Source organism: Phocoena phocoena, chromosome X, assembly GCF_963924675.1.
Source record: "Phocoena phocoena chromosome X, mPhoPho1.1, whole genome shotgun sequence".
Classification (NCBI taxonomy): domain Eukaryota; kingdom Metazoa; phylum Chordata; class Mammalia; order Artiodactyla; family Phocoenidae; genus Phocoena; species Phocoena phocoena.
Genome location: NC_089240.1, coordinates 31,937,375 through 31,959,661, shown reverse-complemented (window position 1 = coordinate 31,959,661; position 22,287 = coordinate 31,937,375). Strand labels below are relative to the sequence as shown.

General features: G+C 36.0%; 1 protein-coding gene across 1 annotated transcript in view; it reads right to left on the bottom strand.

Annotated features, from left to right (window-relative positions):
• The window catches only part of CFAP47 (cilia and flagella associated protein 47), a 503,782-nt gene that overhangs the window by 123,099 nt on the left and 358,396 nt on the right, over window positions 1–22,287 (bottom strand). Inside the window, 1 exon segment of the mRNA XM_065900147.1 lies at window positions 2,703–2,769. Within this exon segment, the coding sequence (XP_065756219.1) occupies window positions 2,703–2,769 (67 nt within the window).

Sequence of the window (22,287 nt, the reverse complement as noted above, 5' to 3'; positions counted from 1 at the left end):
AACAGAATTAACCTTTCCATTCCCTGTAATACTTTGGTCTTTTTCTTACTGATTGCTCCTAGTACATTTCTTTTCAATTAGGGAAATTTCAGTTATGCAAAATGAGTAAGTTCTGGAGATCTAATGTACAGCAAGGTAACTATAGTTAATAGGGTGGTAGTGTATACTTGAAATTTGCTTAGAAGGTAGATCTTGTGTGTGTGTGTGTGTGTGTGTGTGTGTGTGTGTGTATGTGTCTATACAGGCTTATTAATTGTGACACATGTACCACTTTGCTGGGGGTTATTAACGATGGGGGAGACAATCCATGTGTTAGGGCTGGATGTATATGGGAAAACTCTGAACCTTCCTCTCAGTTTTGCTGTGGACCTAAAACTGCTCTAAAAATTAAATATTTTTAAATATGCCATTGGGATTGTGATAGGTCATTACATTGAATATAGATCACTTTGGATAGCAGGGACATTTTAACAATATTCAGTTAGAAGGTAGATCGTTAAGTGTCTTTACCTTCTTCCATGAAAAAGTGGTAACTATGTGAGATGATAAATATGTTAATTAAGTTGATTGTGGTGATTATTTCACAATGTATACGTATATCTAATCAAGCTGTCCACCTGAAATATGTACAATTTTTAATACTCAGTTGTACTTCAGTAACGCTGGGACAGAAAGAAATGAAAACAACTAAATAAGAATTTTCTAATCTTCCAAATAGGGAAATATGAAAAATAATGGTAACACCCAGCTTTAATGAGGGTCAGGTTGAAAGAGATAATATTATACATTATAATGGAAATTTGAAGAGCGCTTTAACATGTTTAAAATGTTTAAGAATTGCTTATCCCCTTCGAGCCAATGATTTCATTCTAAGAAATTTGTTGGAATAAAATAATCGATGATATGCACAAACATTTTAATATAAGAATGTTTCTTATATGATTTATTACATTGAATAATTGAAACTTAATTTTAAAAAATTTTAACAGCCCACACAGTCACAAGTAGATGTAATAATTCCTAACATGACTCCCCCAACCTCCCCTGCAAAGAACACTTTAATCAGTAGTCTTTGAGAAGCACTCTCCCCTGCCTCTCGTGCCTTCCCCTTGTGTGCCCCTTAGATAAGATCCCCAAGATACAAAGGAAACTTGTTATTTTTTGGAATCAATTCTCACTTCCTGTCTTCTCTCTCAAGAGAGTCATCTAATGCTAGTCTCTGAAATGTTTTCCATCTTTCATGGTATTTCTCTATCCCTATCACCACCCTAAAAGACATTCTCCTCTTCACTTCAAACCCAGTTAGCTGTTGCAGTGGCCTAGCTTTTGCCCCAACTGCTCTTCCCTTCCCAAACTATTTTGAATAGTGCCTAAATATCACTCTTAATCCACGTATTCTGTGATGGTACATTTTATGTGTCAACTTGGCTGGACTATGGTGTCCAGTTGTCTGATTACACACCAATCTAAATGTTGCTGGGAAGGTATTTTTTTAAAAAAATATGTGAATACTTTAATTGGTAGACTTTGAGTAAAGCAGAATACTCTGCTTAATGTGAATGGGCCAACTCCAGTCAGTTGGAGGCCCTAAGAGCAAAGACTGAAGTGACCTGAAGGAGAAGCAATTCTTAGCCAAGCCTGAAACATGGAAACCCTGCTTGAGCTTGTAGCCTGCCCAGTCTGCCCTGGGGAATCTGGACCCATGACTGCAACAGCAACTCTTACCTAATTGTCTACCCTGTTCGCTTGCCCTACAGATTTTGGACTTGCCATCTCCATAGTTATGTTAGCCAATTCCTTAAAATGTCTCTCTACAGATATAGGTTATTGTATTATATTGTACCATATTATATTGTATTGCATTATATTGTGTTGTATTACATTATGTTATATTATATTATATTATATTATATTATATTATATTATATTATATTATAGTGGTATCTGTTTCTCTGAAGAATCCTGATTAAACAGAAATTCATTCAATAAAGATTTCTTCTTTGGTACACCTCTGTTTCTAGAACTTTGCCCCTGTTGACCCACTCTTCTCTATTGCCCTCTTCCATCCCTGCTACTCACCCGTAAGAGAACTCATTTACCCACTCTCTAAGAAATCTGCCCTGTCTATTCCAACTCTCCATACTCTCATTTTCCTCTGAATTTCTACTGAAACGATATGATGTTTAACAACATTCAAATAAAGCTTTATAATAAGGGAAAGGGAAATAATAGCATTTGCTTTCTTTTGCATATGAGGGAGACTGCTATCATCTCCTATATTTAAAAAAGGAGAACACATTACATTGTTAAAATAATATACTTATTAACATTTTATTAGAAATTGACTGAAATTTTTTGTTTAGTAACAGAAATATTTGTAAAGTTTTTCACTTATGAAAGATTAGGCAGCCTTCAAGCTGAAGTATTATAATCTACTAATTTTAATAGCAGTACAAATCCAGAAAGTAAACTACATCAAGTTAATCCTGAAATAATACAATTCTTACAGATGATATATGAAATACACATTTGTATACGTATTATGAAAGTAAAGTATCTATTGATTTATAAGTAAATGATGAGGGTTTATGAAAATTGATCATAAAACTCTCCATCATAATAAATTTACCTGGTTTTTCCTCATCAAACTTGTCAGATGGTTCTGATAATGACTTCTCAAAGGAGGGTATTAGATCTCTATTTTATCTTCATTTGAGTCTTCCTGAGAATCACCATTTTTCCTGCTTTTAACGGAAAACGAAATTGTACCTACAACACATAGGTACAAGATGTCAGATTAACCAGTGTTTCGTTTTCTAAACTAACAATTAAACAGAACAACTTAATGGAAAGTTCAAGGAAATATTTTTAAATGTCCATTAAAATGGTAATTTTTAAACTGCTTTCTCATAGTAATTAAGAAAATGCAGCAAATAATAGAACTGTAACAGCTTTCAGAAAACATACTGGTCTTGGGTGAGTATTCTTACATATTTTCTTCTTAAGTCATTTTTAACACTCATTTATTACCTCATTAAAATACTTTGTTTAATACAATATTCTAAGCATGAACTTTCCTTTAAACATTTAATGTGTAAAATACTAAATTTTGTTACAAAAAACTGTTAGTGTCAAAAATCGGCACTCTTTATCTGGAATTTTTGTTATACTAAAATTGACTTATAAAAGATTGGTATTAACTCTTAAATTGAAGCTAACATACATATGGAAATAATTCAGAAATTGGCCCTGATATCTCAATAACAGCTTGCTATATTCACAGTCTTACTATCCATGTTTAGAGGATGGTTCAAATCTTCTTTCCCCTTCAATTTCCAATACTTCCTTCTCCCTCCTCATTCCTAGCTGATTATCTTGTTTCTATTTCACTAAGAAACTGGACACTTCCAAGAAAGAATTCCTTCACAGTCCCACCACCACATTGAACAATTCTTCCACAATGGTGACCTCATCCTCTGGCTTTCCTCTTGTAAGAATGATTGATACACTTTTACCTGGGACCAGCCCTTGGACCTGTGCACTAGATCCCATCAACTCTAGTCTACCTAAGGATCCAAGGATCTGGCTACTGTAACATTCCCCACTCCCTTCTGCATCTTCAATTCTCTCTCTGAAACATGCTATAATAACACCCAACTTCCAAAAAGCCTTCTCTCCATCGAATGTGTATGTGTAAATCTATGTATTTTTATATGTTTTTGTGTACACACACACACACACGCACACACTGCGTAATACCATGTTAGGCTTAGTACTAACATCAGGATGAAATACCCAACATAAATCACAAAAATGATTCAAGGCATAAAATAAATACATTAAAAAAAACTCAAAGTGATATCTTGGCACCGATCTATGCAGGTTTAATCAATGACTTTCAAATTGTCAAAGAATAAAATATTGTCATGATATTTAAATTTTTAGAGATAATTAAAGATAAAGACAAATAGGAGATAAAGTTACAGTTCAGTTTTTTTTCGTTTTTAAAGATTTTTTTGACGTGGACCGTTTTTAAAGTCTTTATTGAATTTGTTACAATATTGCTTCTGTTTTATGTTTCGGTTTTTTGGCCACGAGGCATGTGGGATTTTAGCTTCCCGACCAGGAATTGAACCCTCACCCCCTGCATTGGAAGGCAAGGTCTTAACCACTGTACTGCCAGAGAAGTCCCACAGTTCAATGTTTAAAGCTAAAATAACACATACCAAAATTTAATAGAGATAACACATAGGAATATAGATTCAAAAATCTTATCCCCCCCAAAAAAGCCCAGGAATTAAAAGAAAAAGTGTATTGCTCTTTCAAATTGATAACTTTTAACACTTTTGATAACATTAATTTTTGATGAGAGTGCTCAGTAACAACCCCCATCTCAGATACTGCTGGCAAGAGTAAAAATTGGTACTACATACTTTGGGGGGTAATTTTTCAACATCCACCAAATTGTTGCACATCTCCTTTGACATGTCAGTTCTGTTTTTTTATGCTATAAATACCTTATATCTTAAATCTTACCCCATAGGTAAACTAGCAGAGTTATTTACAAAGATGCTGTTGCAATATTATCGGTAATTACAAAATTTAAAAAAAAAGAGGAACTTGATTTCCACCTATGCATGACTAGTTACATGAATTCAGATAAACATTTATTTGGATTATTGTTCATCTAGTCAAAAGAAAAACCTATGAAAACCGCACTGAAAATACATCCATGATAATTTGAGTGAAAGCAGCCACTTACAGAGTTTTATGTCTCATATGGCCCATTGTGTGTGGGGGGGGACTGTGTGTGTGTGTATTTGTGTGTGTGTGTGTTTAAAAGATATATACAAATATGAGTTGGCATTTGGACAGAAATTTATTTTCTCACAGTTCTGGAGGCTAGATGTTTGAAATCCAGGTGCCAGCAGAGTTGGTTCCTTCTGGAAATTCTGAGGGAGATCTGTTCCATGCCCCTCTCCTAGTTTCTGCTGTTTGCCAGCAATCCTTGGCATTCCTTGGCTTGTAGACGTATCACTCCAGTCTCTTCCTTCACCTTTGCATGGTGTTTTCTCCCATATCTATCCATGTCTATTTTCCTCTTCTTATAAGGACAACAGTCATATTGGTTCAGGGCCCACCCTAATTCAGCATGACCTCATCTTAATTTGATTATATCTGCAAAGACCCTATTCTAAATAGGATCACTTTAACAGATATCAGTGGTTAAGACACTAGGTCCCTGGGCAGGCAGAACTGCTCCCAGACTGCAGCTGTGAGGGGCTGGAGCCGGATTATAGGAATGCTTCCAGATGTACAGACAGAACATAGTCAGTGGGCCTACCTCTGGGGCATGGACAAGCTTGTCTCACGGTAGGAGTGTTCCCAGACCATGGCTGAGAGTAGCTGGAGCTACGTTACAGGGTCATTTCAGGATCTGCAGTTGGAACAAAGTTGGAGGGCCTGTCACAGGGGCGCAGACAGGTGTGTCTTCCACCTGGTCCCCAAATGGGTAGAAATCATGGCTAAGAGGGGCTGAAGCTGGGTCATGGGCCACTTCAGGGTCCACACATGGGACTGAATTCTGTGGGCCTGTTATACAGGGCATGAACAGGCATGACTCCTGACAGGTTCCTTGGCAGATAGTGCTGATGGCAGGACCAAAGTCAAATGGGACTGTAACAGTCCACAGGGCTGTTTCCTGGTTGTAGCCAGGACCACAGTTGGCAAGTCCGTCATCTGAGCATGAGCCTGCCTTTTCAAAATGGCCCTCCTCGGTTTTGGACTCCACCAAGGTTTCATGGACTCCTACCTGGATCGCAAAGCTCCCACAATGGCACTTTTGTCCTTGGATGGCTTCCAAATGACTGTGCTGAAGAGGGATACAATTGGTGGATCTTCTACTCTGCCATCTTGCTGATGTCACTACTATCTTATCATTTTCAATTCCTTTATTTTGAAATATGACAGTCACTTAAGTTATAGGTTAAATTTCAGGTCCTACTATAAACATGGCTTTCTTAGTTTACATAGGAGCTTGGTATATGCTCACAAACACATTGTGGAAAGACAGGGTATCTAGTGGAAAGAACACAGGCTTCTGACAGAATGAGGATTCAAATTCTTGTTCTCCTACAGCTAACTTAGCCTTGAACATGTTACTTATCTCATTTGTAAAATGGTGCTAGTAGTTTTGAGGATTAAATGACTGTAGTTCATGCTTATGTAGGACTTACTGTATGTCAGGCATTGTTCTAGGGATTTACAAAAATTGGCAAATTTTTCCAAAACATACCTATGAAATTAGTCCTACTATTATCCTCATTTTAAAGAAATGCAACTGTGACACAAGAAAGTTCAGTAGCTTGCTCAAGGTCAATCAGCTTGTAATAATACAGCTGGAATTTGAACATGAGCATTGTGATTTAAAGTCCATACTCTTTGTTGAATTAATATATTTTGTTTTTCAAACAGCTTTAGGTTTACCAAAAAATGAGTGTAAAGTACAGAGAGTTCCCATATACCTCCCTTAGTTTCCCCTATTATAAGCATCCTGCATCAGGTGGTACATTACTTATAAGTCATGAGTCAATAACAATACATCATTATTAACTTAAGTCCATAGCTTACATTCTGGTTCACTCTTTGTGTTATGCATCCTATGGCTTTGACAAATGTAAAACTTCATCTATCTACCATTATGGTATCATGGAGAATAGTTTCACATCCCCCAAAATCCCCTGTACCCCACTCACTCATCCCTCCCTCCCAACGTCCCCAAAAGACTGGCAACCACTGATCTTTTTCAGAATGTTGTATAGATGGCCTTTTCGGATTGGCTTCTTTCACTAAGCAACATGCGTTTAAGCTTCCTCCTGTCTTTTTGTCATTTATTTTTATCACTGAAAAATATCCAATTGTATGGATATACCACTATTTATCCATTCACCTATTGTAGGACATCATGGTTGCCTCTACATTTTGGCAATCATGAATAAAACTGTTATAAACATTCATGTGTAGATTTCTGTGTGGACATAAATTTTCAACTCATATGGGTAAATACCAAATGGGCTTGTGATTTCTGGATCATGTTATGAAAATGTTTAGTTTTGTAACATACTGCCAAAATGTCTTCTAAAGCACCTGTACCATTGTACCATTTTGTATTCTCACCATTAATGAATGAGAGTTCCAATTTTTCTACATCTTTGTCAGCATTTGGTATTGTCAGGGCTTCTGAATTTAGCCATCCTAATACGTATATAGTGTTATCTCATTGTTGTTTTAATTTGCAGTTCCCTAAAGATATATGATGTTGAACATCTTTTTGTATGCTTATTTGCTATCAGAATATTTTTTTTGGTGAGGTATCTCTCCAGATCTTTTGCCAATTTTTAAAGTTGAGCTATTTTACTGTTGTTGATCTTTAGTACTTTAAAACATATTTTGGATACCATTCATTTATTAGATATCCAAAAAGTTTACAAGAGACAAATAAGGATACTATATATTAATAAAAGATTCAATTAACTAAAAAATCAAAAAACAAACAAACAAACCTGAGCTTATATATAGATACAGAGCACAGATTGGTGGTTGCCAGAGGCAGGGGGTGGGGGTGGGATAAGTGAAATGGGTGAAGGGGGTCAAAAGGTACAAACTTCCAGTTAAAAAATAGGTCATGGGGATGTAATGTACAGTATAATGACTACAGTTAATAATACTGTATTGCATACTTGAAAGTTCCTAAGAGAATAGATCTTAAAAGTTCTCATTACAAGAAAAAAAATGTAATTATGTGTAGTGATGAATGTTAACTAGACTTATCGTGGTGATCATTTTACAATATACACAATTATCAAATCAAAAAAAAGATTCAATTCAGCAAGAATATATAAAAATTATACACCTATACACACCTAAAAACAGAGGCCCAAAATATATGAAGCAAAAAATGACAAAACTGGAAGGAGAAATAGACAATCCTACAATAATAGCTGGAGACCTCAATACCCCACTTTCATTAATGGACAGAACAACCAGACAGAAGACAAATATGGAAATAGAGGAGGTGAACAATACTGTAACATGACTAGCCCTAACTGACTTACAAAGAACATTCCACAAAACAACAGCAGAGTACACGTTCTTCTCAAATGACCAAGGAACAATGTCTAGGAGAGATCGCATGTGAGGCCACAAAGCAAATCTTAATAAATTTTAAAATACTGAAATTGTACAAAGCATTTTTTTCTCATTACAATGGAAAGAAATTATAAATCAATAACAGAAGAATGAAATTTATGAATTTGGAAATTAAACAACATACTCTTAAACAACCAATATTTCAAAGAAGAAATCACAATGAAAATTAGAAAATATCTTGAGACAACTGAAAATGAAAACACAGTATACAAAATTTAAGGGATGCAGTAAGAGCAGTGCTAAGAGGGCAATTTATAGCAGTGAATGAATTTGTTAAAAGAAAAGAACAACCTCAAATCAACAACCTAAATGTACACTATACGAACTAGTAGAGTTTATAGAAGAGCAAATTAAACCCAAAACTAGCAGAAGGAAGGAAATAATAAAGATTAGCATGGAGGTAAATGATATAGAGAATAGAAAAACAATAGAGAAAACCAAAAAACCCAAAAGTTGGATATTTAAAAAGATCAACATAAGTGGTAGACCATTAGCTGGAGTGACTAGGAAAAAAGGAGAGGAGACTCAAATTAAAGTAAGACATTATTATTGTTTTTACCAAAATAAAAAGCAGTATACATATATAAAGAGAATATTATAAACAATTATGTGCCAAAAATTGGATAACTTAGACGAAATGGACAATTTCCTAAAAACACACAATATACTAAAACTGACTCACGAATAATAGAAAACTTCAATAGGCATAAAATTAGCAAGAGGATTAAATCAGTAATCAAAACCCTCCCTACAACGAAAAGCCCAGCACGAGATGGCTTCACTGTTTAATTCTACCAAATATTTAAAGAAGAATTTACAAGATTTTTTCTCAAACACTTGCAAATTATTGAAGAGGAGGGAAAACTTCCTAACTCATTCTAGGAGGCCAGCATTGCCATGATACAAAAGCCAGACAAAGACAGTGTAAGAAAACTAAAATCCAATATCCCTGGTGAACACTGATGCAAATTTTTTCAATAAAATACTAGAAAATTGGATTCAGCAGCATATCAAAAGCATTACATACCATAATCAAATGAGACTCATTTCAGGAATGAATGAATGAATGAATGAAGGGTAAATTTCTGTACACTAGCAATGAACAATTAGAAAACTAAGGAAACAATTCAGTTAAATAAAACCATTATTTGGATAACCTTATATGTGTTAATACATGTGCACTGAATAATAAGGAAACCTAATCAATATTTCAAATACTATGAAATATTCTCAAGAATTAAAAGTACACTTTCTCCATTCTTTCTCATTTCAGTTCATTTATATACCCCGCATATTTTTCTTCCTCCAACACACCCATTTAAACATTTTTGCATTTTTATTATCCCATAGCAAATAGAAATTGGACAGTCACTTGTAAAACAACCCAAAAGCCCTATATAAGACCATATATTGTTTTATTTCCCCTTCATTAGGGGACCAAAAGGCAAGGTGGAAAAACAAAATTATGTACTGATAAAAAACAGAGATAAAGAAACCCAGTGCTGTGGTCACAATTGCCATAAATAGAGCTCTTGTCTCCCACTCTTTCTAAATGATTAATTTTTAACGATAAAATGTACAGCACTTTAGCACCCAATCGTAGTCCTAAAGGCTCCATTTTTCTGTGTGTGTGGAATTATACTGTTTGTTCTTTCTATAATACATTTTGGCATGAATATATCAAGGCACTAAAGACAACAGGAAAGGATTATAAAGGATTATTAAAATCTATAGGATTCAGATTTCTGTTGTAGAGAATGGTTGATTACATTTTAATTTTAACAAGAACCTATGCTTTCATTTCTGGGGCAAGCAATGATAGTCTAGATTGCAATTAAAACTGCATGCTTCTTCCTGATCCGTAGAAGAAAAAACTGATAAACTGCAGTTCATTAAAATTAAAAACTTCTATAATTATTTCATAATGTATACATATATCAAATCATCACATTGTGCATCTTAAATATATACAATTTTTGTCAATTATACCTCAATGAAGCTGGAAAAAATAAAAACTTCTGCTATTTAATAGACACTGTTAATCAAATTAAGAGGAAAACTACATATGGGAGAAAAACTTATAAAGCACATATCTGATAAAGGGAATATATCCAGAATATATTTTTAAAAACTTCTAAAATTTCAACAGTAAGAAAACAGACAACTCAATGGGGGGGCTGGGCAAAAGATGTGAAAAAAAAATTAAATTAAGAAGGCATATGGATGACAAACAAGCACAAGATGTTCAACGTTATTTATTATTCATTATGGAAATACAGTTTAAAACCACACTATAATAGCACTACAACAAATTAAAATGGAAAAAATTGAAAGGACTAACCCTACTAAGTATGGTCAGTGATGTAGAGAAAGTGGAACTTTCATACACTGCTGGTGGGAATGGAAAAAGGAACAATCTCTTTGAGAAATGGTCTAGCAGTTTCTTTAAACGTTATAAATTCAATAACCATGTTACCCAGCCATCCAACATATAAGTGATTTACCCAAGAGGAATGAAAGTATATGCCTATAGAAAGACATATACATGAATGCTCATATCAGCTTTATTTGTAATTACCAAAAAATGCCAAAACCCAAATGTCCATCAATAGGTAAATAGATGAACAAAGTGTGGTATATCCATTCCATGGAGTATTAATCAGCAATAAAAGGAATAAACTATTGATAGATACACTGTGTGGATGGATCTCAAAAACATTTTGATGCACAAAAGAAAACAACCAAAAAAAGGGTGTACAATGTGTTATTATATAATATATAATATATATATACACTATATAGTGTGTATATATACACATATATACAATATACACAATACACAACATACATATACACAATATATTATTATATATATTATAATTATATTATATATTTATAAATATTCATATTTATATATAATTTTATATAAATATATTATTTATAAATATTTATTATATATTTAGTATAATATATAAAATATTACAAATTGTGTGTATATATAGTATATACATGTATATAGTTATATATATAGTGTACGTGTGTATATATATCTGTGTGTGTGTGTGTGTGTGTATATATATATAAAATGCTATAAGATGCATATAAAGTGACAGAAAATAGATAAACGGTTGTCCAGGGCAATGGTGGCATTGGGCAGGAGGGGAGCAGAGAGAAAAAGATTAAAAATGGACACAAGTAAACTTCAGGGGGTAAAATATATTATTTGAATTGTTTCAATGGATTCATGGGTGTACACATGTTAAAACTTCTCAAATTGTACTTTGAATATGTACAACTTATTGTATATCAATTATACTGCAATAAAGGTGTTAAAAAAATACAGTGTATTTCAGATGTTATACCCACCACTTCTGAGCAGAATATTGACAGAAGTTGAGAACTGTCACCCCAAATTAGAAGTACTGTATAAGTAGGATGTGTTTAAGAGAAGTTCACAGCCACCAATGAGTAACTTTCCAGCACAAGGCAATGTCATGTGCAAGATAATTAATACAGGATAATTAATGAAGCCATCATATTAAATAGCCAGAAGACTTTTATCTATCCATCTATCTATCTATCTAAAATCTCTATCTATATCTCCTCTTGTTCCATAAAGCCATGCATGTTTTGTGGATATCAAATATAATTGTTTGCTCATTTGTCTGGATTCACTGCACTGTGAAGGTGGCTTCTTAAGCCTCCATGTAAAGCCCTCATTTTTTTTTTTTCATTTTATTTTCAACTTATTTCTATGATTAATTTCTGCATGAGATAAAAATGGATTTTAGCATTAAAAAGCATCCTTAGACCCCATCCACACAATAAAAACAGGAGTCACATTTTATAAAACTGCAGAATGTTAAGAGGGAAATGTTCACCAGTATTCACAAAACTTTTTGAAGTAGATCCACGTTAAGAAAAAATATTTAAATACAGATGGCCAAGAGGCACATGAAAAAATGCTCAACATCGACAATTATTAGAGAAATGCAAATCAAAACTACAATGAGGTACCATCTCACACCGGTCAGAATGGCTATCAATAAAAAGTCTACAAATAAGAAATGCTGGAGAGGGTGTGGAGAAAAGGGAACCCTCCTACACTGTTGGTGAGAATGTAAATTGGTGCAGCCACTATGGAAAACAGTATGGATGTTCCTCAAAAAACTAAAAATAGAGTTGCCATACGATCCAGCAATCCCACTCCTGGGCATGTATCTGGACAAAAGTATAATTCAAAAAGATACATGCACCCTTATGTTCACAGCAGCATTATTCACGATAACCAAGACATGGAAACAACCTAAATGCCCACCAACAGACAAATGGATAAAGAAGATGTGGTACATATATACAATGGAATACTACTCAGCCATAAAAAAGAATGAAATAATGCCATTTGCAGCAACATGGATGGAGCTAGAGATTATCATACTAAGTGAAGTCAGAAAGAGAAAGACAAATACCATATCATATCACTTATATGTGGAATCTGAAATATGACACAAATGAACCTATCTCTGAAACAGAAACACACTCACAGACATAGAGAACAGACTTGTGGTTGCTGGAGTGGGGAGTGGGGAGGAATGGAATGGGAGTCTGGGGTTAGCAGATGCAAGCACAGGGAACTAAAATCAATATCCTGTGTTAAACTAAAATGGAAAAGAATATTTAAAAAAAGAATGTATATATATATATGTATAACTGAATCACTTTGCTGTACAGCAGAAATTAACACAACATTGTAAATCAACTATACTTCAATAAAAAAAGAAAAAAATATTTAAAAGACAAAAAATAGTTTTAAAGTTTCAGAATTTCTGAATGTTTTTCTAACCCTTCTAATTCCAAGAGGTTATGTTTAATTCCTCACATATTAGAAAGCCTCTATGAAGGATGCATTGAATTTGAAATTTTTTTTTAAAAGTGTATGAATAAATTATTTACAATAAAGCCCTCTCTCTGAGATTCTTCAGTAAAAGTTTTACTTGAGAAAAGCCAATGACTTGGGGGCTTCCCTGGTGGCGCAGTGGTTAAGAATCCACCTGCCAATGCAGGGGACAAGGGTTCAAGCCCTGGTCCAGGAAGATCCCACATGCCGTGGAGCAACTAAGCCTGTGCACCACAACTACTGAGCCTGCGCTCTAGAGTCCGTGAGCCACAACTACTGAAGCCCGCGTGCCTGGAGCCCATGCTCTGCAACAAGAGAAGCCACCGCAATGAGAAGCCCGAGCACCACAACAAAGGCTAGCCCCCGCTCGCCACAACTAGAGAAAGCCCGCACGCAGCAATGAAGACCCAATGCAGCCAAAAATTAAATAAATGATAAATAAATTTAACAAAAAGCCAATGACTTGCCAAATCATATTTTCATTTTACTATAAATAACTCCTCACAAAATACACAAATTCTTTTGACTAGTAAAGCAGGATACATACATACACACACACACACAGACACAGACACACACACACACAACATACACAAACACAGGAGGGGGGGATAAGAGAGAGAGGTGGCAAAATGAGGGAGAAAGTTTTATTTTCTTAATAACAATGATATATATGTGTGTGTGTATATACATACATATACATATATATATATCACTCATTCAAAATTCAAATATGAAGCTTTTAACCAGAATATCATGGGTGGATTGGGAAGCCACTAGAGCCTTCTTCTGAAAGCAACTTAAATTCATATTCAATAGAGCATCTACGGCCTACCTTGCACTCCCAGGGAGAACTATATCTCTGACACATGACCCCACGGCAAACACTGGAATTGCAAGAGTGTCTTCCTTCAGTTTGACAGAATATATGCAGTTTTCAAATTTATGTTTTTCTTCAAGTTTTTAAATCTTCCTTGTTCTCATATTTTACTGCACTCCTATCACTGCACTACTAAGCAATTTAAAAAATATTTTAGAAATAATTTTATTTTTGAAATGTATTGCTTCTTCCATTTGACACTGACCGAATACCTGCTGCTATATGCCAGGTGTTGGTCTGCAGGCCAATGCTAGTCTGGCACTCAAAGGACAGATCATCCCATGTAAAGGCAGAAAATGCAGGATTTGTTGTCGCTCATTGATCTATTAATGTGCATGAATTTACCTTTAGCCAATCATCTGAGTAGACCTTGAGACTAGAGTTAATACTGATTTTGATTTTGCGGTTAGGGGCAGGAAAAAAAAATCTAGTGTTCACAAGCCCCCCAGGGTAATACCATGCAGGTGGCTAGAGCTTTTACGAAACATCAGAGCAGAGGCTGTCTGGGAAAGCAGAGATGGTGAAAGCAGAGAGGAACTCCCAGAAGACCATGAGAGGATACAAACAAACCCAATTCATTCTCTCTGCAGTGCCTCAAGGCCCTGTTTTTTTTTTTTTGTAAACCATATTTTTCACCTAAAAGAGCATGAAAATGCTTTATGGCATTTAAAGCAGCCAACATTTGTTTTGAAAGACCAGTGGCATCTAATTGGTTTTTATGCTCCTATAACTGTGCACAGTCTACAACACTGGTGGGAACAGGCCAGCAAGATCCAAATTCAGTTTTAGCCAAGCTTTTGATAGCACTTTCTCTGGCATTTTCATTGAGACAAACTAGGCGAGAGTGGAGACAAAAGAAGCCCTAAATCCTTGCATATATCCATATCATGTTAGGGAATTTTAAAAAATGGGAGCTAGCATATTAAATAAGAGTGATAAACATTAGTTGAGCACCTACTAGATGAGTACTTTTCATATATTCCCATTTTTTGCCCATAACTACCCTGGGTTAAGGTTAAGGAAAGGTTAAGTATTATCTATATTTTACATGTAAGAAACCTGATAATCAGTGATGTTAAGTATACTACCAAGGTCGCCCAACCAGAGAATGATATAATTGGAGGTTGAAGTCACAAGTGACTTCAGAACGTGTTCCTTTGCAACACAATAGCAGTAAGATAAGAGACAGCAAAGGAAAAGATGTTCAATTTTGCCATTGTGATGTGCTGGTTAGCGTGAACATACTGCCCAAACTTTAAATGAAAAAATGCAAATTTAAATAGCACTACTTTTGCTCAGCATCACATTCTGAAAATACACATGACAAGCAGGCTTCTCATCACATACAATATTAGAAATCAAATTTTGAACTGAATTTCTATTTCAAGGATGGCAACTGGTAATACATATCTGTCTAGATAGTGAAGAGTAGCAGGACACCAGCTATAAAAACTATTCCTATCTTGTTTAAACATAGGCCTAACATAAGAACTTTGTTATGCTCACATTAAACATTCCATTTTGACATTAAGCAGAAGTTCATCAAAAAGAAATTTTAAAAAATCTTTAGCAAAGCTGTTGGGAGCCAAGAAGTTTTCACCATTAGAAGATGGCCGACATCCTGCTTCTCTTCCTGCTTAATGAGATGAAAGCCCGCGCCTAAAACGAAAGCCCGCGCACGCAGCACCAATGATAATTTGCCAAGTACTTCCCTTATTCTGGATCCCGCCCCCCTTTCTCTGTACTGTATAAATACAGCTACTGCAGCAATAAAAGTCTGAGGCTTGATCAGGATTCTGTCTTGCCTCCATTCTTTCGCGTCTCCTGCCCCTTCTTCCCTTTTCAACCCCTACAGGTTCCTCCTCGGACTCACAAGGATTTGTCCTGCTGGTCGGGACTCCCGGGGACGCCCGGGGCCGTGCACACAAAGCTGACTAAAAGCTTGTTTGCAATCATTTAGAGCAGGCTTTCTTGTGCCAATGTCATAATAGATCTCATTCTAGCATAAGGACTTCTGAATTGCAAATTTTCAGAAATAAATCTTAGCTCTAATTTACAGTTGTGTTGAACTGAATGAATGCAATCACTTTTCAGCAAGTGAAAAAGCACTTTCGGCTGCTGCTGAAAAAATACAAGGTAATTGTGGGCTACATCAAAATCACCATTGTTACCAACTTTCTAGAGCTATCAGCTTGTCAAGGGGCATGGATATAAGAGAGAATTTAAGACTACTTTATCGTGAATGTTCAGGGTAGAGGCTAAATTTACTAACATGACTGGAAACCATTTTAAAACGTGGATTCTCAGCATTTAGTTTTCTACTGTAGAATAAACAGTTAAAGTGCAGTATTAACCTGTGTCCATGTAGTATCCTGAACAATTAAATACTTGACACTGTAAGTGAATGGTTTATGAAAATATCCTTTAAAATTTTAAATATTTATTCTTAATTGAGATAAAACTAACATATAACATTATATTAGTTTTAGGTGTAAAAATACTCTTGTTTAATGTTTAGAGATCATTTTAGGCTACCATGCCATGATCAACATAGTAAATTATTTCAGGCTGATTTTAGTTCATAAATTTAAATGACTCATAGTTCAATAAATAGTCCTGTGGACCTCCACGACTCTGCAGACAAAGATAAGATATTCAACTACCCAAGTTTCCCACCCCACACCCTTTTTTTTTTTTTTTTTGCTGTACGCGGGCCTCTCACTGTTGTGGCCTCTCTCGTTGTGCAGCAACAGGCTCCGGACACGCAGGCTCAGCGGCCATGGCTCACGGGCCCAGCCGCTCCGCAGCATGTGGGATCTTCCCGGACCGGGGCACGAACCCGTGTCCCCTGCATCGGCAGGCAGACTCTCAACCACTGCGCCAACAGGGAAGTCCCCGCGTCCCAACTTTTTTTTGGATCACAAATAAATGTCATTAAAAATTGGAAGGATTTCTAAAGACTTCTTCCCTGGAGATGAAAGTATGTTCCTCACAACTGGGGGATCATAAGGGATAATTATGAAGTCTTATGCTTAGGTTAGATAAATCAACTGCATTGGTTAACAGCAAGATAAAAGCTGTTTAAAGATATCTAGGGATCGCCATTTCCATAATATGTTGGAAGAGATGTTCAGAGAATCCTCTCTCAACCGACAAGTTTAAGTTAAACACACATACAAGCTAAGAAAGCAGGAATCCACTGCACTGAGCCATCACTGGAGATATCTGTTCTGGAATATGAACTACTCTGTGGTATCCTGGAGTCTTGCCTTTCGGGGTCATAATTGGGAATCAGAAAACAAACCTGTCAAAGAGCCCAGGCTTGCACGGTTTGGGGTCCCGATTTCACATTATATTTTTGGACTACCAAACCCCAAATTAATTATTTAGCTTCATAACTCTTCATTTCTCTTCACAGAAAGGGGGCCCTAGTGGTATCCCCACAAGTTTAGACAGTCACCTGTTTGTTTTTATTAAAATCTGCTTTTTAAAGTTATATTATCACCCTGATATTCACAAGCTGGAGGGCACTGAGCTGATTACTGTGATTTCCTCATAAGAAACTCAGAACAGTTATGCCAGAGACATATGTGTTCCATGTAGATTACTGAAGAGCAAATGGAGCAAACTATTAGAAAAAATGATATGTAGGTTATATCCAATTGTATAACCTTAATTCTTACAAGTTCATTTTCTTAGTGCTATATTAGGAGTGAGTTGCTCTATGTTGTGAACATGCATGTTTATAGACATCTCTAAATCATATTTGTGAATCATGTTATTGCAATCAAAATAAATCTAAGGATTATTGTTACTAAAGTGTATGCTAACCGTTAATGCCTAATCATCTTCACTAAATATTGGCCTTGTACAAAAAATCAAGTTTCTACCTGAGATGAATGGAAATTTAGTTGCATATTTCACTACTACAAATAAGCCACAGGCCATTACTACATTTCTATATTTTGTTACATACTAATCCTGTAATAATGGACAGTAATATTAGCTTTTTGCATTCTAATAACCAGAGAGGTCATTTTCTGGCTGTTAAGGAGGGAATTAGGCCATTACATTTTTTTTTTTTTTTAACCATCTTTATTGGGGTATAATTGCTTTACAATGGTGTGTTAGTTTCTGCTTTATAACAAAGTGAATCAGCTATACATATACATATGTTCCCATATGTCTTCCCTCTTGCGTCTCCCTCCCTCCCACTCTCCCCATCCCACCCCTCCAAGCTGTCCCAAAGCCCTGAGCTAATACCCCTGTGCCTTGCGGCTGCTTCCCCCTAGCTATCTACCTTACTACGTTTGTTAGTGTTAGGCCATTACATTTTAATGCATTTAGTCATTAACACATTTCTGCCTTTACACATGGTGTTTCTGTTTGCTTAATTTTGTGTGTCTGTTTCCCTTTAAGGTTCTATGCTTTCATATCTAGGTTGACTGATTCAATATTTTTCCATTTTTCTGAAATTTATTGACACAAAAAAGATAATCTTCAAATCAAGATAGAACTGGGCTTTCCCTCCTTAACTAGTAAATCTATCCTGCTGATCTCTCTTTCACAGTTAATGGTATCACCTTCCTTAGAGTTGCTTACTATCAGAAGTACACCTGACTCGCCTTTCTCCCTTCTCTCTCCTTATTCACTCTTCATCAAATGCAGCTGTGATAAACATTATACTACATCAACCATTTTCCTTTTCAGGAATGAAGGACTTATTTCTGTTGCTACTAGGAATAATGCTGGAAAATGACTATTTGGTCAAGCCCTCTTTAGGCATGGCGCCTTGAGAGAAAAAACAAAAAAGCCTCACCCAAGGTCAAACCTCCTTCCACATGTAGTCCACTTTCAATGACTGATCAGCACAGCAGCATAAAGGCCCAGTCCCCTTCTCCTAACTTGTCATTAAAAATTGGAAGGATTTCTAAAGACTTCTTCCCTGGAGATGAAAGTATGTTCCTCACAACTGGGGGATCATAAGGGATAATTATGAAGAGGACCATCCCAGCTTCAGAGGGCCCAGTGAGTTGACTAAAAGCCTTCACTCCGCCTGTCCAGAAACTCAACTATTCCCTCTGGTCAGTATGTTTTCTTACCTTTTCCTTTCACAAGTGTTGATCACAACACATTCCCTAATAAATGTCCTATAAACTAATCTCCCATCTCAGAGTCTGATTCCCTGGAAACCCAAGCTGCTACAGCATCATTTTCCATTGTTACTTTTCTTGAAACTTCACTTCTGTTTTTTTTAACCCACTATCACTGGCCTAGTTTGGTCTGCCCTTAATGTTCATTTAAGTGGTCAACCTTAATTTTTTGTTGCATGGCCAAAGAGGCATTCAAATTTAAACCTCCACATAGGTACGCCTGAAACATGATTGCAGTTCACTGCAGGCTCCTGTGATAATTCCAGTTCCATCCATTTCTCAAAATTTCTACCTACCAATTAATATGCCATGACACCTACTTTAGTATATGCCACATATGACTCAGTGCCCCATGAAAATCCCCTCTGCAGACAGTTCGCATTCACACCAGTGGTTTGCTATGACTTTTCCAGTGGGAATTCACTGCCATGGGAATCTGCCCTAAGAACAAACTTTAATCATTGAGGGAAAGGAGGTAGAGGATGTTTACCCCAATTTCTTTACCCTTCAGCCTGACAATTCTCTCAGAAAGCTTCCAGTGAGGTTCCCCAGGTCTCAGCAGTAATCTGATATCTAGCTCATTTTCTGACTTTTTCCCTTCAGCATCTTACTTCCCCATTTGGTCAGCGTGCTTCCTGTGATCACCTCTCAAGAAAACTACTTGCAATTAAACTCTTTTCTCAGGGTCTGCTTTTGGGAGAAGAGGCACAAACTAATACTGAGAACTAATCAACCAGAATATTGCTAAAAGCCCCTAAATGATCTCAGATCTATCCACCCTCTCTTGTACCTCCTATCCATTTTACATGTTACCTCCAGACTTTTCTTCCTAAAACTCAGTTGACTCATGCCCCTCAGACATCTTCAATGGCTCCAACTGCAGTAAGAAGTAAAACACAACTCTGTCCAGCAAAGTCTGCCTGTTTTTCTAACTGTATGTCACTCTGCATTGGCTACCACAAACACACACTCCAGACACACCCCTCTATTCATTATTTACAGAAAGTAACTTCTCTGTGTTTTCAATAAGGTTGTTTCCTCTGCTAGAATGTGCTCCCCACCGTATCGGCTGATAAATCCCAGTTCATCCTTTGAGGTCCAGATAAACCCATTATCCCCTAAGATGCCCTCTTGGACTCCCACTGTTAGGGTTAACATTTCCCAATATCATGCTCTGCAGTGCCATGTTTAAACTCGTGGTACATCAGTGTGTACCTTGTACTGAGATGACTTATGGATATCTATTTCTATCACCAGATATGAATTCCTAGGAAGCAGGAACCATATGACATCTATCTTTGTATCCAGTGGTAATATTTGAAATAACTATCAAACCTATATTCCAGCTCTGACCAGTCAGGAAGGACACAGGATCCAAGTCCTGAGGCATGTGTTAACACTTTATTTGTTGCTGAATTGTTGGGAAGTCTGGGGGGGCCAAAGGGAGGGGCTGTGGTGGCTAGAGATCAAAAGTTACACCTAAGTGGAGCTCAAACAGTTATTTGCCAACATATGAGGAAAAGCATCTGTGAAAATATTTTAACAGAGCGTAATTGGTTAAAGATCAGCTTTGTTTATAACTACTATATTTACCAAGACTTTCCAAATTATAGGCCTTTTGTAAATAATTATTTATATAATTGAGGACAGAACTGAAAATGTGCACAAAGTTTTTTCTTTATAAGATGGATGATATACATGATATACATAACCAGCACAAATAGGAACGTTCTCATATATGTATGAAAATTTTAGTCTAGTTTTCTTTATATTACAACAGATTAACAACTGTTCAGAAGCAATTACATTTACACTGCTTAAAATATTGTAGCAGCCTTCCAACAGTAATATCAATAAAAATGGACTTTGCCTTCTTTACAGGCTCAGCTTGTCCAAATCATAATGGCAACATTAATTCAAATTTAAGGGACCGCCCTGGGAAGAACAATCATGAACATGTCTTGCAAATATTTTTCAAAATTATGAAGCCTGCAAAAGCTCTTGTGTAGCCAGCAATATTTACCAATTCATCCTCACCTAACGATGTATCCTGAGTTGCCTTTAAGTTCCCCAAATTTCTTCTAAAGTCCTTCAAATCAGCATGCTAAGAGTGCTTATATGATCAGTGAAAATACGTTTTGAAGTTTTATGGTCTCAGAAATGCTGCCAAAATCAACAAAGATGACTATACAAAGGTAAGATATATTAAATCTGATTATTTAATTCTTCTTAGCTCCCTTTCTATAACTTTAAGAGTCTGATTCATGGATCAGCAGCTCTGTTTTGCTTAAAGGAGTCATAAACACTCCTAATTCAACAATGTTCTACCGTTTGAAGTTCCTCTTACGTTCCTTCTCACACACAGCAGACCTCACTGCCTTTTATAGAACAGGAAACTCAGATTTATTACTTATATAAAAAATAATAAAGGCAATTTTGAATCACTTGCTACCCTTTACAAAAGACTAGTTAAAATTCCAGAACTAAGGAGCATTAGGATTGTCATTTGATGATTAAAATGAAAACTGAAATTTACATTTCTATCCTGTGAATTACATTAAAAATGGCAAAAAATATGCTACTTTATTGAAATGCCTGGAATAAGCTCACTCTAGTTCAAAATCTACCTATCACATGGAGAAATGTTAATGGGCTTTGTAAAGCCAAATGTCTGAAAAGTGACAGGAAGATTTCACAAGATGCTAACAGCTATGACTATGGTGACATTTGAGGTCAAGCCAACTAGAAGTAGAGAGTGGGGATGCGCGGTTGGCTCTTCACCCATAGCATATTCTATTACAGTGGTGGTAACTGGATCACTGTGGTTGCCATTCTGAAATTTCCCTTCTGCTTGTTAACAGCGCTGGCATTCATCCTACTCTCTATGTACTTTCTTATTTGGAGCAGCTCTCTACACCTCCTATGCTAGGTACAGACCTTTTCCTAAAACATCTTTGTTGAGGCAAGCAAGGATGAGGGGCTAGTACTTCCAGGCAGTAAAAGATTGCTACTGGCTGTATGCTTTCTACATTTTTAAATTGTATCCATTTACCAACATTTTAATAATTTCCTCAGCAGGATCTAACCACCATGGGACACTGAATTCTCTCCCGAATAGAACAATTATTCCTTTGATGAATTACAGTCCC